Here is a 16,497-nt window from a genome sequence, read left to right on the forward strand (position 1 = left end):
TCATCTACACTACATTAACAGTCATTGGGAACGTCTCTTCCATTACATCATCAGCCCCATGACAAAAACCGTCCCCACATACGAGAAGCCGCTCTTTGACTCCTTGACAAAGTTATATAAGAGCTTGTCTGACCTCAAGAATAACAGAACAAGATATATCAGTTCCAAACAAGTGTATGTGATATACGATGAGTTCTTAAAGCAGGTCCACGAGCTCACCATTGTCCGCAAGGACGAAGAGCTTAAAGGTATGAGCCTTAATCTTCCAAATCCTTCCGATTCCCTTATTGATGATATCTGGCAGTTATTATCGCTTTCTTTCGTCACTTGTGGTCTCATTAAGTTCGCCCCCGCCACATACTCCTCGCTTAGTACCGTGTCGAAGCTTCTTACACATTTGAAGGAATGCCAGATTTACAGTTTTGATGACTTGAAGCCGATTAAGGCTAGATTAGACGAGATTAAAGACATCATTGATACAAGTGAGGATGCCGACGACAGCAGCTCCGACTCTGACGATATGATAGACCACAAGCGTGAAGAAAGCTTGTTACTCAGAAACAAGTTGAACAAGTGTCAACAATTATACCTGGAGCTCGAGGATTCGTTTAGAAGAATACCCGACGACTTAGAACCAGCGTACGGCAAACTCATCCAGATCAGGAAAGTCTTGCTCAATTATTTAACACACCAGCAGGACGATTCTGGAAAAGTGAATGATAAGATCGAGGAACTCGAGGGCAGTTTGAAGGAAATTGAAGATGAGAGAGACGAAAATGGTAAGTTTCAAAGTAAAGTTGCTTCCGAGTCTGAACTACACACCACGCAAATTGTCCTTAATGCATTATTGGACGATTGCCATAACTTGATCAAAGACTTGAGTATTCAGCAAGATGCCACTGAGATTTCTAACCTTTTCGAAGGCTTAACCCTCGACAAGCCTGAACATGAAGATATCGAGAAAGTCGCCAAGGAGATCAAGAGCGTTTATGACGAGTTACTCACGTTGAGGCAAACGTTAGAGAACTTACTCATCACTCGCAGATGGACTATGCGTGAAACAGACTTATACACTTACCAGAAGGCATTGAAGAGAATAGACGAGCAGAGACTCGACTTCAACAAACGCATAGAGACTTCTGTTAGTGGTCCCACGCCCAAGAAGCTCAAGCGTGCTCAGCTCTTGGTTCTTTACCTTTTGAGAAGGTGCTATTCATTAATCTACAAGCTTTTAGAGAGCTCGGAACCGGTGTCCGAATCTCTTCAGCCTATACATAACCAGTTGCTGACAGTGAGAAGATGTCTTTTAGAGATTAAGCGTGTGGATGGTTTGAATAATCTCCGTGAGTTATACCCCTTCCAGTTTAAATTGGCTTCGTTGGATAACCTCAGAGACGACGGTAAGTTTATCGTGAATGGGCAAGTGCCTGAAGGTCAAGGTACTCTCAATGCGCTATTAGCAGAGTGTTTTGATATCATTCACGAGCTCAAGATTGAATTAGAAGAAAAAGAGGACAACGAAGATGAACATGAGGGTACTGAAAACGACCACATTACCGATGAAGAGGATAAAGAATCTGATGACGAAGTTGAATTAAAGAGAAACCGGTATGTAGGCTTCAACGAGGCCGACTACGATATGGCATACGACAGCGACAACCTCAGCAACTTGTCGGATTCTGAGTTCGAAAGTAACGACTATTACTGATGTAAATAATACAAATATTTTATTCTAAGAAAAAAAGAAAAAAAAAAAAAAACACTTCGACTTGCTATAGGCCAGTTCTCCTTTCCCTATGTCAATCGCTACTGGTTACTGGTTGGTACGGCATATTGCTGCACAGTGAGGCTTTCATAAAAAAAAAAGGAATCTTGCGGGAGGCACAACTTCAACCTTCTACATCTCAATATCTCATCAACAACCCTTGCTTGCCATGTCAGCACCTACAAACTTGGCGTGGCGAAACTCCACCATGTCAGAAGAACAGATGCATCAACTCAACAACAACTTCCGCAAGTTTCCAAAAAGAAAGAGAAGGTTGTTGGAGGACCCACAGATACCGGTCCATAGGCTGTCTGTTTCGAAACCATACCATATTCCAACATCTCAAATGCATCAAACTAACAGTCCTGTGCCAGCACTGGGGCCAAAGTTGAAGAGGTCGAAAACACCAAAGATATATGGCCTGGCGCTTCCGGTGAACAGACTCATTGAAACTTTGGATAAGGAGTCCCTACAAGCGTTGCTTCAGCAGATAGTCAACCATCACCCTGAGACCACCACTACCATTTCAAAACTTTCTCCTAAAGCAACCTTGGAAGATTCTGTTAAGTTGATGAAGGAGAAATTTCAGAGCATTATCGACCACTTGCCATACAAGTGCGACATTGAGAGCGATTATTCATACATTAGAGTCAAGGTACATCTTACAGAGTTTTTGAACTGTCTTTCTGACTTCATCCTTACATTGCTTCCTCCCATGGATGCCGGTTTGGCCAACGCATGTGACATGCTAGATGTCATTACCAGCATGATTCACGATCTACCCAACTTCTCCAATAACGAGTTCCAATACACCAAGTCCACTGCATACGAACAGATAGCCAACCTGTGGCTTATTGTTCTCACGAACCAGGCGAGCCATGACGATGATACCGACTCGGTTTGTGATGATACCGCCTTGAGCTCGCTTAACGTGGAGAAGACCTTGGAGTTCGTGAAAACTTTGAGGGAGCATGATATACAGAAAAAGATAGAGAAGCATAATGACTTGTCTTTTGGCAAGTTCACAGCTGTGTTAGATTTTGTCAAGTCCGAGTTTGAGTCCTGTGAGAGAATCCATCACTCACTCAACAATAACGGTAGATCCTTATTGAGTGATATGATTTCTGTTGACTATTCGAACTACTCAATCACAGCGAGAACAAGCCATTAGGAGAAGTCGGAAACGTGATTTTAGGGTCAACTATATTCATCAAGTGTTTGGTTTAGATTATGAGATACATAGGTAATTGGGATTAGTACGATTATATTCGTTTATTGTACAAAAATGCAACTCCTGAATCAAGTAGTCCAAAAGTAAAAAGTTTATGCAAATCTACCGAGAGCGGGTCCAAGTTCGTCTTTCTTGTCAGGAACGCCCATTTCTTTCAACCTTAATTTTTCTCTTCTTTCTTCCTCAAGAGCCAAGTTCCTTTCAGCTCTCATCTTTCTTGCGTCCATGACATTGCTCTTGTTCTTTTCCAAATACTTCTTCAACTTGGACTTCTCCTTCGGAAGATCTGGTCTGATGCCAAAGTCACTACTTTCCTTTTCCCTAGCTTCGTCAGCCTCAGCTTTCTCCAAATCACTCTTGTTTAGTCTGACGTTACGTGCTTTCTCGTCAACCAAACCAATAAAGTCTGGATCCAATGCAATAGTGTCTGGAGACAACTTGTTCATCAAAGCCTTGACTTCACCCTCTTGTCTCTGCTTAGCAGATTCGTAAGGGTTAATCTCCATGGCATCGAAGTTGGCCTCACCAGCGCCTGGGATGATCAAGGAAGAAATACCCTTCTTGTGGCCAATACCGAGCAAATCTTCAAAAGGAACAAACTTGGCTGCTTCAACCTTTGAACCAGGCAAGAGATGGGTCATGTATGGCTCATCTTGATGTGTTTTATGCATATCTTTCCAGACGGAAATGTGAGGTCCCCAACCGACAGAGAGTAAGCCGGAATCCGAGAAGTCCAATGATGAAGCTGGGGTAGGAGTACGATAGATATCTAGCTCCTTGAAATTTCTCAAGTCCCAGAGCTTGACCACTTTATCAGCGCCTGCGACAGCCATATACTTTCCTTCTCTATCAATAGCCAAGTCTCTGACTGGTCCTCTGGAAGATTGCAACTTTGCAACAGGCTCGTTTGCAGACGGCGTCCAAAGAGATACAACACCATTGGAGTGACCCAAATGCATGACCGCATTCCATGGGTTTTGTTTCATGGCTTGCGTAGGGCCTAGTCTTGTTTTAAGTTCTTTGACCATAGTACCTGTAGTAACGTCGTGATACTTCAAGACACCGGTATGACCAGCGCCAACAAGCAAAAAGTGGTATGGCAAAAAGTCCAAAACAGTATGCTCTAGATGCTGCTTCAACCGGTGAAGCTCCAAACCAGTTCTGTCATAAATGAAAGTATACTTCTTTTGGGCCACTGCGAAGTATTGGTCGTTGTGGAAATACTTCACAGCGTTGACCGTCTCGTTAAGGAAAAGCTCACAGTCAAGCTTACCAAGACGCCAATCCATAGCTGCAACATGTCCCTTTTTGCCTCCGATCAAGAGCTTACGACCGTTTCTGGAGTAGTCTAGGGTATATGGGCCAAACTCTGGAAGCTTAAGGTCAAACTTCTTATTGGCCGTACTCACATCAACAGCTTCAGCAATATCGTCTTGTTTAAACTTCATGGTCTTCTCCATAGGTCCATCGGCCTCCAAGAAACCTGCCTCTTCTTGAAGCAACATATCTGTTGCAGCTGCAGCATTAACGAACTCCTTGTACTGATCATCAACTTTCTTCATGCCCTGGAAGTTTCTCCGGCTCTTCGCCTTCGACAACTTCTTAGGGAACTTTCCCTTGTCTCTCTCGTATTTGGAAGACTTTCCACTGTCTCGAGTTGGAGCCATGATGAGTTGAAGGTGGATGAGAGATGGACTGGAAATTTGCGATGAGATGCGCACAGTATCTATGCCAGTAGGAGCCAAAGAGGCCGTTGAAGAAGTGGAGGTTCATATCTGAAAAATAGATAAATAAAAATAAAAGAAAAAAATGAAAGAAGAAATAGACCTTCCTTAATTAATAAAGGATATCCAAATCTCTCATGATTCTTTGAGATGCCCTTATCTGTTATATCCCAAATGGTCAGTCTCATTGGACCCCATAGTGTTCTTCGCACCAGAGCTTTCCAGGCCATACTGGAGCAGTCAGACCAACTACACAGCAAACTACACAAACAATGTATTCACAAAATTGAAAAGCTAGTTGGAGTAAACCAATAATCCAACTTGGCTTTTCTTTCTTAAATTCTTTCTCTAGTCGACTTTCTGACTGTCACCTGATTTCTGTGGTACTACCGTGGGACTGGCACCGCTCTGAGAAATACAAGTACAGGAATTTCTTGAACCATCCACCCAACCTTTGTCAGGCGACATTATGAAAAGAATCTTCACTCGTTCGTTTACCCGAGGTGCTGCTAGAAACGGCCGTTCTCCTCTCAAGGCCAGCATTATTCCAACCCCTGTGGCCGTGACTGTGGGTGCAATTGGTGCTTCTGTCGCTGCCTATTACTTGTTCGACGCTAGAGCTGGAATCCATGAATACGTCTTTTGTCCATTGATCAGAACTTTCACCGACGCTGAAAACGGTCACAAATTGGGCATTAAACTTATGAGCCTTGGTCTCTCTCCAAAATTGAGGGAAGAGTCGGCTCTGAAGGAGAAGGAGTACGATAGCATATTGGGAGTGGATGTTTTTGGCACTCGCTTGAAGTCTCCTATTGGTCTTGCTGCTGGTTTGGATAAGGAAGGCCAGGCTATCGATGCTCTTTTCGATACTGGTTTTTCCTACGTTGAAATTGGGTCCATTACGCCTGAAGCTCAACCAGGAAACCCTCAACCACGTTTTTTCCGCTTGCCTCGGGACGACGCCGTCATTAACAGATACGGTTTCAACTCCCTGGGCCACTTGAGCGTTTTGAATACCTTGAGACAGAGATTTGACTCCTTTACTGGGCACGTCAACAATGCTAAGAGACCCGGTAAGCTTTTGGGTGTCAACCTCGGTAAGAACAAGAATGGTGACGAGGTGCAAGATTACGTGACCGGTGTCCGTAGATTCGCCTCTTACGCTGATGTGTTGATTGTCAATGTTTCTTCGCCTAATACTCCAGGTCTTAGGGATCTTCAAAGCGAGCTGAAGCTTACTGACCTTTTGAAGGCTGTTGTGAGCGAGAGAAACACCCAGGGCAAGAATTTGTGTGGTAAGACGCCTCCTGTGCTTGTTAAGGTCGCTCCAGACTTAACTGAACCTGAGATTGAGTCAATTGCCAACTCTGCCAAGGACTCAAAAGTCGATGGTATCATCATCTCAAACACTACAATTCAGAGACCAAACAAGCTCTTGACCACAGATATGAAGTTGGTGAATCAGACTGGTGGATTATCTGGCAAGCCATTGAAGCCATTGTCTTTACAAGCATTGAAAACCTTGAGAAAATACACCAAGGACAGTAATTTGGTATTGGTCGGTTGCGGTGGTATCTCCTCTGGTAAGGATGCCCTCGAGTTCGGTAAGGCAGGTGCCTCTTTCATCGAATTGTACACTGCTTTTGCCTACAAAGGACCAGGATTGCCAGCTAAAATTAGAGATGAGTTGACAGCCTTGTTGAAGAAAGAAGGAAAGACATGGCAACAGATTGTCGGTGAAGATGACAAATAAATACATCCAAATAGACTATATGACGTGAAGATATAGAGACAGTGAGAAATGGTAGAACGCGCTCTATTTCGCTCGCCAAATCTTTTGTTTGGTTTGCACGTGACTCCCATAGTAAATCGCTTCGCAAAGCATTATAAACAAAAGCCTTGTATTTTCGGTGCTTGTGTTGCAACTATAATTTTGGGAATCTAAACTTTCGAGATCCCACCACAAGACATGTCGTCCAGACCCAATACTCCAAGCCATCGCCGGCGGGAATCGAATCGAAAGTCACATAGATCTTCTGGTCTTCACCTAATACTCCCACCGTCACCTAATGTCCATTACCCCATCACAGAGAGCAGTCCTCCATTGGAGTCAGATAGAAATATAGAAAGGCTAGAGAACTTGGCCGACTCAATTGGTCAACTCAAGAACAACATGACAGAGCTTTCGAAGATTCACGAGGCTGTCAATTCCGGTTTCAACGAGCCGTTCGCAGGCTTTCTTTATGGCTTGTTTCTAACGATGTTCTGCAACAGTTTCCCAGGATGCCCAACCTATGAGCAATTCGAAAGTATTCTTGTCTCGCGTGACAACGAGCAAAAGGTTCGTGATTTACAGCAGCGTGTTAATGAAGCCAAACAGGAGAACGTCAGACTCCAGCGTGAACTAGCTCAGACGAGACCGCAAAGATCAACCATTGCTAGTGGAAGCGAGCTGGCTCGTACACCATATTCTAAAGCAAGACTTCAGCGGTCGAGCCTTCGTAAGGGCTTATACCCAACGCCGACGAAGAAGAGAGTGACGGTCGCCCAGGATGATACCACCACTTCGGAGTCGTTCGTTGATACTCCGGCCAATAAAACCACTGCATCGTCTAAGATTCCACAACCGCTGCTGCAAGTCGGAACAGGACCTAATCTTAATCAGCCTTCTCGTTACATGAGAGGTCTTTTTGATAAGACACCGTCAGCCAACATAGTCGGCACATCTAGGCGACAAGGCGAGAAGACGCCCACCAACACGGCGGCCAAACCGTCTAGAAGGAAACCCATCCCAAAGCAAAGACCGCCGTTCCGCTGAAACTGATATATCATTCACCCCGTATAAGCCTCTGCATCAATTCATACTTCACCTGCTGTACAGACTTTTGCTGTTGGCTGGCAATAATAAGTAAATAATCCTTGCTTTCCATCAGATTGATGATCATGTGTCTTCGGAGCTGCTCCTGATAGCTCATATAATCCTTCATTGTCAAATGACTTGCTATTCTTTCCGTTTACTAGTATTTAAACCAGTTTTCCGGTATGCGCACTTAGTGCTACCCAGACATCAACGCACTGACGATCACTACACTCTTAGCTATATCAACCATGAGTGACGTATCTGCAGAAGAGAAAAGAAGACTCTTACGTGAGAGAAGACAGGCTAAAATGGCCAAGGGCAATGCCTCTAACAGGCTCAATGAGATTCTTTCTCAGGGCTCGTCCGTCAAGACTAACGCTAAGTCTGTTCTTGAGGGAGAGGAAGCTCAGGCTACTGCGCAACCATCAGCCAGAAGTACTGGAACTCCTTTACATGATGACCCAGAGGTTCCTGACATCACATCGCTTCTTCAATCTAACACTCCTGCCAATACAGCAGAAGGCACACCCGACATGGAAGAGGTGTTCAAGAAGATCTTTGGTGGTGCAGCTGGACCCAATGCTCAAGCTGGTGACGGTAGTGATGCCGCTGAAGGCCAGAATCCTTTCATTTCCCAGATCATGCAAATGATGTCTGAAGGTGTTGGTGCTCAAGGTGAACAGGGCCAAACTGATGAGGTCTCCTCTTATCAGGCACAGGTGCAGCAATACCAGGCCTACCAGGAAAAGAGACTTAAGGTTCACCTTTTAATCGTTCGTTACTTTGTTCACATTGCTAACTTTGTCTACCACTATGTGACAAGTACACAGTTCCAATCATCACCACACTTGTACATTCGTGGGCTCAGCATTAGCGTGGAAGGAAAGTCTTTCTTTAGCTACTTCATGGCTTCAGAGATTGTCTTTATTTCTGCCTACTTTGCACTTCTAGCCAGTAAAGGCGTTTTGGGCGCCAATTCTAAAAAACACTTTATTTCAAAAGCAATGAACTTTGGATCACTCGTGCTACCTTCCATCACGCAATACCAGCCATTAGTGGAGTCCATTCTTGTCTACTCAGAAGGTCTTGGTATCTTTTTAGCTGATATTGCATTAATCGTTTTGCTTTTTGGCTTTGTTAGTATTTACGGTTAGAACTATATACATATTGCACGGATTAGAAATGTTTCTTCATCTCCTTTCTCTTTGCATCAATAACCTTCTCAGCACTGCTGGTTCCTCTCTTCTTGTAGAAAGTCCAGAAAAGAAGAGCTGTACTAGCAATGGAGATACCAAACCAAGTAATCAAATATTGCATATGGTTGTTAGTGAAGTTGACTTTAGGAACGGCTGCAATTGGCACACCTTGGTTAACGAATTCAAACTCCTGGTATTGAAGAGTAGTGTCAGTGTCTGATTCAGGTAAGTGTTCGGCCTTTTTGCCTTGTTTATCTTTCGTAAAAAGACTCTTCCACGAGCTTTTCTTCTCTGGGGTTTCATTAGGGCCTTCCCATTCCTGTTTGTCTTTCAATGAGTACATCATCTGAGCGTAGATTGGCAAACTGTCAGTCTCAATAGCCATAGCCTTGACATCACGAATGTGGAATAATCTAGTGCCCGGCTCGTGTTCATATTGCATCTTAGACTTCTTAGGCATTGTTCTGAACATGGCCTCAATCTCGATTTCACCTTGAGGAAGAGCCAAGTGGGACAAATAACCCTTATTACGTGTTTCAGGGATGACCTTCTCCTTTGCGATCCATCCACGATCAATAAGGATAGGCTTACCACCGTCAGAGCGTACGAAAGGAGTGACAAGGAGGTAACCTACCTCACCGTTTCTGATACGAGGTCCTAAGAAAAGTTCCTGGTTATAGTCAAAGTGTCCCTTCACCTTGAAGCGACGGTACTCGTATTCGGGTATCACGGCAGGGTCCAACTGCTGGGGTAGTTTCTCCAATGGAGGCTCCGCCAATAAGTGTTCACAACGTGCAATGAGGTCGACTTTCCATTTAAGACGCTTCACTTGCCAGCATCCTAACCAAAGGGTAATCACAGGCATGGCGATCATGAGTCCCAAGATGAATCTACGGAAACCCTTCAGCTTCTCCTGGTTTTCAGCTCTTGCTAAGTTCGTCACGGACGACTTCATGGGTTTCCAATCGATGGTAGGTGTTTTGACCGTCCTCCTAAAGACAAATTGGGCCGTTGGCCTCGGCTTTAAGCCGAGCTGGCCAGCTCTTATCCCCAACCTAGAGATCATAGTGGTAGTCTGGGAGATATCTATTGTGCGAATAGTTCTGTATGCTTTATTAAGCCCTCCTATCATGCCCTAATTTGCAACCACAGACTATAAGAAGAGAGAAGTGATAGGTAGAAATTGAAATTTAAGCCCTAGTAGTGTAAGTAAGATGGAGGCCTTTGATGGTTTCTAGTTGCGATGTTAGGCGGGCATTAAAAAGTAGCATTATTAGCTTTTCAAGATGAATAGAGAGTATACTACCGGCTAGATCTTTCTCTTGAATACATTCTAGACTTTTTTCTCTTCATCTTGGATTTGAATATTGGTAAGTTAATGAGGAATAAAATGTGATATAAAAAACCAAAATTTTTATCTGGTTCATAGTTTGACAGTTTTGGCAATGCATTGTCTACTGTGTGGTATTGTTGCGAAAACTACTAAGTACTGTAAAAGAAGACCCTGCTACGAAAAACCGTACTTCCATTAGAAACAAATAAAAAGCCCAAACATTCACGGCATTAAATACTTTTCACACTCTACAGCTCTACTTATCTTATTATATTCAGAGCCTTCCATAAAATGCTAAGTATTGCATCAGCGATGCCCTTAGAGGTAGTATTCTTGTTATTATTCGTAGATTAAAATTACAGAAGTCATGTCTTTCAAGTTATGAAACAGATACGTTGAGTCTAATTTTCATCCACTTTCCTTATTTTCCTTCTTTTTGCTAGTAATCTTTGACGTCTGGTTAAAAGGGTATCAAGGCGGTCGTGTAGGACCCCATCGACTCTCCTGCACCGTTGTGGGATGCCCTAGGTAAGATTTTTTCTCAGTGAGATTATCCCATCGGTAACCAAAATCGAATATCCCTTTAGCACTCGTTCCCGCTGAAATTTAGAAACACCTAAAAATGGCTGGCATCGACTTTCTTCTTTTCGAAGAAGCTGCGGGTTATGCTATCTTCAAGGTTTTGATCCAGCAGGATGACATTGCCAACAGACAGAAAGAGGTGCAAGAGGCATCGAACGACTTGGGCAAATTTTCCAAGATGGTTGAACTTGTTTCCTTCGCCCCATTCAAGGGTGCTGCCCAGGCTTTGGAGAATGCTAACGACATCTCTGAGGGTTTGGTCTCTGACTACTTGAAATCCGTGTTGGAGTTGAACTTGCCAAAGCCTTCTAAGAAGAGCAAGATCACTTTGGGTGTGTCTGATAAGAACTTGGGTCCTTCTATCAAGGAATCCTTCCCATACATTGACTGTGTCTCCAACGAAATTGCCCAGGACTTCTTGAGAGGTATCCGTGTCCACGGCTACAAAATCTTGAAGGAATTGCAGGATGGTGACATCGAAAGAGCTCAGTTGGGTTTGGGCCATGCTTTCTCCAGAGCTAAGGTGAAGTTCTCTGTTCAGAAGAACGATAACCACATTATTCAAGCTATTGCTCTTTTGGACCAGTTGGACAAGGATATCAACACCTTCTCCATGAGAGTGAAGGAATGGTATGGCTGGCACTTCCCTGAATTGGCTAAGATTGTTCCAGACAACTACACTTACGCCAAGCTTGCATTGTTTATGAAGGATAAGGCTTCTTTGACCGATGAGTCGCTTCACGAGGTGGCTGCTTTGGTCAACGATGACTCTGGTATTGCTCAGAGAATTATCGATAATGCTAGAATCTCCATGGGTCAGGACATTTCTGAACTAGATATGCTCAACGTCTCCACTTTTGCTGAGAGAGTTGTTTCCATTTCTGAGTACAGAGCTAGATTGTTTGAATACTTGACTTCTAAGATGCACACTGTTGCTCCTAACTTGTCTACCTTGATTGGTGAAGTTGTCGGTGCTAGATTGATCTCTCACGCCGGTTCTTTGACCAACCTTTCCAAGCAGGCGGCTTCTACTGTTCAGATCTTGGGTGCTGAGAAGGCCCTTTTCAGAGCTTTAAAGACCAAGGGTAACACCCCTAAGTACGGTTTGATTTACCACTCTTCCTTCATTGGTAAGGCTTCTGCCAAGAACAAGGGTAGAATCTCCAGATACTTGGCTAACAAGTGTTCTATCGCTTCTAGAATTGACAACTACTCTGACGAGCCATCCACGGCATTTGGTCAGATCTTGAAGAGACAGGTTGAGGAGAGATTGAACTTCTACGACACTGGTGCTGCCCCAATGAAGAACGCCGATGCCATCAAGGAGGCTTTGGCTTTGACCTCTGACTTGGTTGACGAGATGGAAGTTGAGGAAGCTAACGCTTCTGACGACGAGGAGCCAGTCAAGGCTGAGAAGAAGGAGAAGAAGGACAAGAAGGAAAAGAAGGAGAAGAAGGAGAAAAAGGAAAAGAAGGAAAAGAAGGAGAAGAAAGAGAAGAAGCGTAAGGCTGACGACGATGAAGATTTTTCTAAGAAGAAGAAAAAGAAGAAGTCCAAGGACTAAACACACTGTCTGCATTATCTCTTCATTTCAGGACCAAGCCATGCACATCTCCGAAATCTACGACCTTTCTAAGACATCATCTATTTTTGTAAACAATATCAACATCTGTATAGAAGTAATTGCAATACTCACCGAAAGAACAGAACACTGTACCGTAGGTTCATCTGAATACAGACAGACCTTCAGCTTTACTCGGCATGTACTTCCAAACTAGTGTTACCCTCTGGCTCGTCATTAATCTCCAGGGACTTCACCTCTCTTTCACCATGAATAATATGCTTTATGATCTTGTAACTCCTCTTAAGTTCGCTTGACTGTTCCCCCACGGCATCAGGCTTGAGCGACTTCTTTTCCATCACTTTTTCTAACATGACATTGACAGGAGAGACCAATGGGTCAGCCACGGAAGGCACGATGGCTTTACCATTTTCGTTATGCAAAAGTGAATGTGCTTGGGAACCCACGGCATTCACCTGCTTCACTGTAGGTTCCACAACGCCCTTGATAGTGACAAGGTGAATCATACCAAGGGTACCCTTGACCAGGCGAGTCATGTCGTCAATCTGTGCCGACGATAAATCGACAAAATAATCAACTGTAGACAACTTTCTATCGCAAAAGGAGTCAGTCCAGTTTGCAACATGTTGAATAGGCTTGATCATGACGGCCTTTTGAACAGGAGCGAGTGTTCCCACAACAGTGCCGGTGTACTTGCAATCGGCGAACCATTGATAAGTTGAATTGGCCCATTTGTATGTTAATAAATGATCTAATGCCTTGTAGTTGCCGTCAGTAGTATCCTCCTCATTCTGAGGTACTACGGACTGGACCTCCTCTGGATTGGCGGCGGCAGAATGAGTAATGGCATTAGTTTGAACGGTGGAAAGGTGAGAAGTAGCAGAAGTTGACATTGTTACTTAATGATAAATTAAAGAATATTAAAGGGTAGTTAAAAAGTATATGGAAAGTAAAAAGTAGGGTGCGGAAATGGGTGCAAAATCGACCTGCTGGGTACCATACACCCATTACTGCGAAAAGGCATTCTTTAGCGTTTCTAGGCAAAATTGATCTCCCATCCCAACTCTTTAAGGATAGCAAGCCAATCAACCACCTTATCACCACCGGGATTGAGGTCCCAAACCTGCTCCATGACGTACTTGATTCTTTGCACGTTCCATGGGCCATATGTCTCCATCATTTGGTTGAGAATGTCTCTCATATGCTCTCTATCGAAATCGGCAACAGAATGAATTCCAGCAATGAATAATGGAAACACTAATGTAGCCTGCATCGGCGTTTCCACGAGGAGGTTTATGCATTTCATTAGATCGTTCATGAGTATCTGAGACTCTATCGCGGATGGGTTCAACTTCATGATAGATTGCCGAAGGAACAACTTGCAACTGAGTTGATATGCTTCAAAACACATGAGCTGCATTTCCAAGTCATGGTCATTCAAATTCTCCAAGTCATCAGGGTCAGGCTTGGCCGTGTCAATCTTATACTCGATCTTCTTCGCTCGCGCAGTGATTGAATATAGTATGGAACCAACCTTGCCGTGCTCACTTACTTCCAGCGCAGTTTCATCGAACGGCTTGTTCATATCAGGTGAAGTAGAGACACCGTTCTCATAGGAAATAGGAGTGACCTTTGGCGACTGGCGTTTATAGTATGCGTTGAGTTCCTTCTTACAATCCAAAGATAATGAACTAATCTCAGCAATGTATCGGTAAAGGATCTTAGAGACTCCAAGTAATGGGTTCAAGTTGCCCCTCGATACTCCTTGTGGGTCTTTGAAGATCTTCTGGTATGTTTCAAGCGGGAAGTACGTACCACGTTCGTTCACGGAACTGGCTAAAACATCGTGATAGGCAAAATTAGTGATGAGCCAATGTTCCTCCTTATTATTATCGAATTTCGTGATACCGCCATTGTCTTTAAGAAGTTTCCATCCCCAGTTGAGATACACAGACCAATACTTCACATCTCCTCGACAGATCTCTGCACCGCATAAGATCAAGATGACAGCCAACTTGTTAAGGATGGAACGACGGTCCTCATGGAAAGCTGGAAGAGTACCGCTAAAGTCAATATCTTGAGTAAGGATCTTCACTGCCGATTCAGCATACATGGACGCTTCCGCAGTCCATTGTCCACCTAAATGAAAACCGGCCCATGCAAGGATGCCACATAAAACACCTTTATCTCTCTGAGCCAAGGGCAAGAATACTTTTTGATATGAATTAGACTCGTTCTGACTGACTGGCGCGATCGAGACTTTCGGTGAAAGTGTGTTCACATAATAATCATACAAGTAATGGCCAGAAGCATCAAGCTCGGGTAGAAGTGGCGGAGGAGCTTGTGGAGGAGGAATGAAAACGGCGTTAAATGCTGAGGCAAGCTGGTTAAGCTGTGTGCTGGAGGAGGAGGTGGCGGGCATATGATTCACTTGATCCAAAAAACCCGGTATGCTAAAATTTGGTGAGAACTTGACCATAGACTCATCCTTAGATTCGTCTGTTGGAACATGGGCGTCCTGATGTGGAGACTGGCCGTTACTCAAACCACCAGAGAATGCCGAAACTTCCTTGAGGAAGTTGAGAAGACCCGATGGGCTGGAAGAGGTGCCTTGGTCATCGAGAGCCTCAAGCTCCATGAGCGTAGGAGATAAAGCCCTTGGGGAGTGAGCGGCCGAAGGGGTCCTCATGTTAAACGAGTGTTTATTCTTAACGACTGCGTTGTGGTGGATATCACCTAAATTTTTGAGTTCGTTATCCGTGCTAAAATTCATGCCCGGCAAACTGTTCACGGGATAAGCTTCCCGGAGAGCACGAACATAGTCCAAGGATGCGGTAGATGTATTAAAATCAGATAGCTTGTTGTGTGCATCGATTTCTGGTTTAAAGTGTTCGGGGTCTAGCTGGGCATGGGCCGGTGGCAGGGATGACTCCTTGCTAGGACCTTTGCCATGGGCTGGTTTTGTTACAGACGACAGCGAACGCTTAGAAGCCGGCCTCCTGATACGAACTTTATTGCAACTTTCTTGTTCCTTCACTTTAAGCCGGAGACGTCGTATTTCTTCCACCTTCATTGTATCGTAATCTATCCAAACACATTCCTTATTAAACCGCTGACAGTCTCGACAAACCGGCTTGGTACCTTCACATTTCTTCTTTCTTACTTTACAAGTAAGACAACCAAATTTCGATTTGCTTCGTGTTCCGGCTGTTTTGCTTCCCGTCAGCGGCCCGGTCTCAGGGCCATCTGTCCCTGACTCAAGAGGACTTCTCGGTTCAGAGGCGGAGCCGTTATTCGATTCTGCGGGCGTTCCAAGGCCAGGGCCGCCCTTCATATCCAAAGCATTACCCCGTTTAGAGTCAAACTTTGAGAACATCTCGCTGAAAAGCCCGCAACGGTCTGTTTCTTTAAAACTTCTTCACCATCGGAGACGCCTTTCCTATGGGTGATAATGCCCTGCCGGTATGCAGGAACAGCTCTTCGTATTTGAATTGTGGATGTGGGGTATGCTATATAAGACTTGAAAAATGCCCTACTAGGATTGTGTCATATAAGAAAAGAAGGGCAAAATGCCTTCGGCAAGAAAAGAGTAGTTTGTGTATGTTTAGAAGAAATGGCGTTGTTGTTTATGGAGCAGACGGGGAAAACAATGCGGTAAATGGAAGAGTCCACTAAGAAACATTTGATTATTTCTTTTTCCTACATTTCGGATCAAACCGGCTTCCTCATTGAAGCAACATAACGTCAACCGTCACACTAAGCGAGCCCATATTAAGGCATCCGATGTGCTTCGCAGACTCGGGCGGTACCATTCCAGACGACGAGGGACGCCTGCACCGACAAAGGGACCTGCGTGCGAGGCTCATGTTTCTGTTGACAGCCACAGGAGTACTGGTTCAGCAGGGTGAAAAATATGAACATGTGGTGAAAAAGTTTCCAAAAAAAGATGTATATATAATTTTGAAGTTGAAAAGCTTCCCAACAGTGTCAGTACATTCTCTACAGCCGTGTATGACGATAGAATCTGTCATGTGACATGGAACACTATGGAAACCACTGTCGTTTCCTGCATGCGGCTGCTGGCCACCGAAGCGTTGTACCGCAATCAGTTTTTTTCCTCCTCGCTGCTGCAATACCTTTTTTCTATCTTCTACAAACCCATAAAAACTTCACCTTTTATCAATAGTTAATCATGTCTTTGAAGCGTATCAACAAAGAGTTACT

General features: G+C 44.2%; 10 protein-coding genes across 10 annotated transcripts; 6 read left to right on the plus strand and 4 right to left on the minus strand. All coding sequences in view use genetic code 12, as the record gives it.

Annotated features, from left to right (window-relative positions):
• Positions 1-58: 58 nt before the first annotated feature.
• Positions 59-1,708, plus strand: CXQ85_002100 (uncharacterized protein; the record flags this gene model as incomplete). The annotated part of the gene is made up of 1 exon (XM_025485788.1): positions 59-1,708. The coding sequence occupies one exon, from the start codon at positions 59-61 to the stop codon at positions 1,706-1,708; it is 1,650 nt and encodes a 549-aa protein (XP_025341253.1).
• Positions 1,709-1,973: 265 nt separating this feature from the next.
• Positions 1,974-2,936, plus strand: CXQ85_002101 (uncharacterized protein; the record flags this gene model as incomplete). Its single annotated transcript, XM_025485789.1, has 1 exon — positions 1,974-2,936. One exon carries the CDS (start codon positions 1,974-1,976, stop codon positions 2,934-2,936), a length of 963 nt encoding a protein of 320 aa, XP_025341254.1.
• A 152-nt stretch (positions 2,937-3,088) lies between these two features.
• Positions 3,089-4,663, minus strand: CXQ85_002102 (uncharacterized protein; the record flags this gene model as incomplete). The annotated part of the gene is made up of 1 exon (XM_025485790.1): positions 3,089-4,663. One exon carries the CDS (start codon positions 4,661-4,663, stop codon positions 3,089-3,091), a length of 1,575 nt encoding a protein of 524 aa, XP_025341255.1.
• Positions 4,664-5,189: 526 nt separating this feature from the next.
• On the plus strand, positions 5,190-6,473 carry URA1 (dihydroorotate dehydrogenase; the record flags this gene model as incomplete). Its single annotated transcript, XM_025485791.1, has 1 exon — positions 5,190-6,473. One exon carries the CDS (start codon positions 5,190-5,192, stop codon positions 6,471-6,473), a length of 1,284 nt encoding a protein of 427 aa, XP_025341256.1.
• A 216-nt stretch (positions 6,474-6,689) lies between these two features.
• Positions 6,690-7,538, plus strand: DAM1 (Dam1p; the record flags this gene model as incomplete). The annotated part of the gene is made up of 1 exon (XM_025485792.1): positions 6,690-7,538. One exon carries the CDS (start codon positions 6,690-6,692, stop codon positions 7,536-7,538), a length of 849 nt encoding a protein of 282 aa, XP_025341257.1.
• A 290-nt stretch (positions 7,539-7,828) lies between these two features.
• On the plus strand, positions 7,829-8,734 carry CXQ85_002105 (GET complex subunit; the record flags this gene model as incomplete). Its single annotated transcript, XM_025485793.1, has 1 exon — positions 7,829-8,734. The coding sequence occupies one exon, from the start codon at positions 7,829-7,831 to the stop codon at positions 8,732-8,734; it is 906 nt and encodes a 301-aa protein (XP_025341258.1).
• A 22-nt stretch (positions 8,735-8,756) lies between these two features.
• SHY1 (Shy1p) lies at positions 8,757-9,731 on the minus strand (the record flags this gene model as incomplete). Its single annotated transcript, XM_025485794.1, has 1 exon — positions 8,757-9,731. The coding sequence occupies one exon, from the start codon at positions 9,729-9,731 to the stop codon at positions 8,757-8,759; it is 975 nt and encodes a 324-aa protein (XP_025341259.1).
• A 1,000-nt stretch (positions 9,732-10,731) lies between these two features.
• SIK1 (snoRNP complex protein) lies at positions 10,732-12,255 on the plus strand (the record flags this gene model as incomplete). The annotated part of the gene is made up of 1 exon (XM_025485795.1): positions 10,732-12,255. The coding sequence occupies one exon, from the start codon at positions 10,732-10,734 to the stop codon at positions 12,253-12,255; it is 1,524 nt and encodes a 507-aa protein (XP_025341260.1).
• A 188-nt stretch (positions 12,256-12,443) lies between these two features.
• On the minus strand, positions 12,444-13,166 carry CXQ85_002108 (uncharacterized protein; the record flags this gene model as incomplete). The annotated part of the gene is made up of 1 exon (XM_025485796.1): positions 12,444-13,166. One exon carries the CDS (start codon positions 13,164-13,166, stop codon positions 12,444-12,446), a length of 723 nt encoding a protein of 240 aa, XP_025341261.1.
• Positions 13,167-13,309: 143 nt separating this feature from the next.
• On the minus strand, positions 13,310-15,649 carry UGA3 (Uga3p; the record flags this gene model as incomplete). Its single annotated transcript, XM_025485797.1, has 1 exon — positions 13,310-15,649. The coding sequence occupies one exon, from the start codon at positions 15,647-15,649 to the stop codon at positions 13,310-13,312; it is 2,340 nt and encodes a 779-aa protein (XP_025341262.1).
• Between the last annotated feature and the right edge of the window lie 848 nt (positions 15,650-16,497).

Source organism: Candidozyma haemuli (genome assembly GCF_002926055.2).
Source record: "Candidozyma haemuli strain B11899 chromosome Unknown C_2014730914, whole genome shotgun sequence".
Lineage (NCBI taxonomy): Eukaryota > Fungi > Ascomycota > Pichiomycetes > Serinales > Metschnikowiaceae > Candidozyma > Candidozyma haemuli.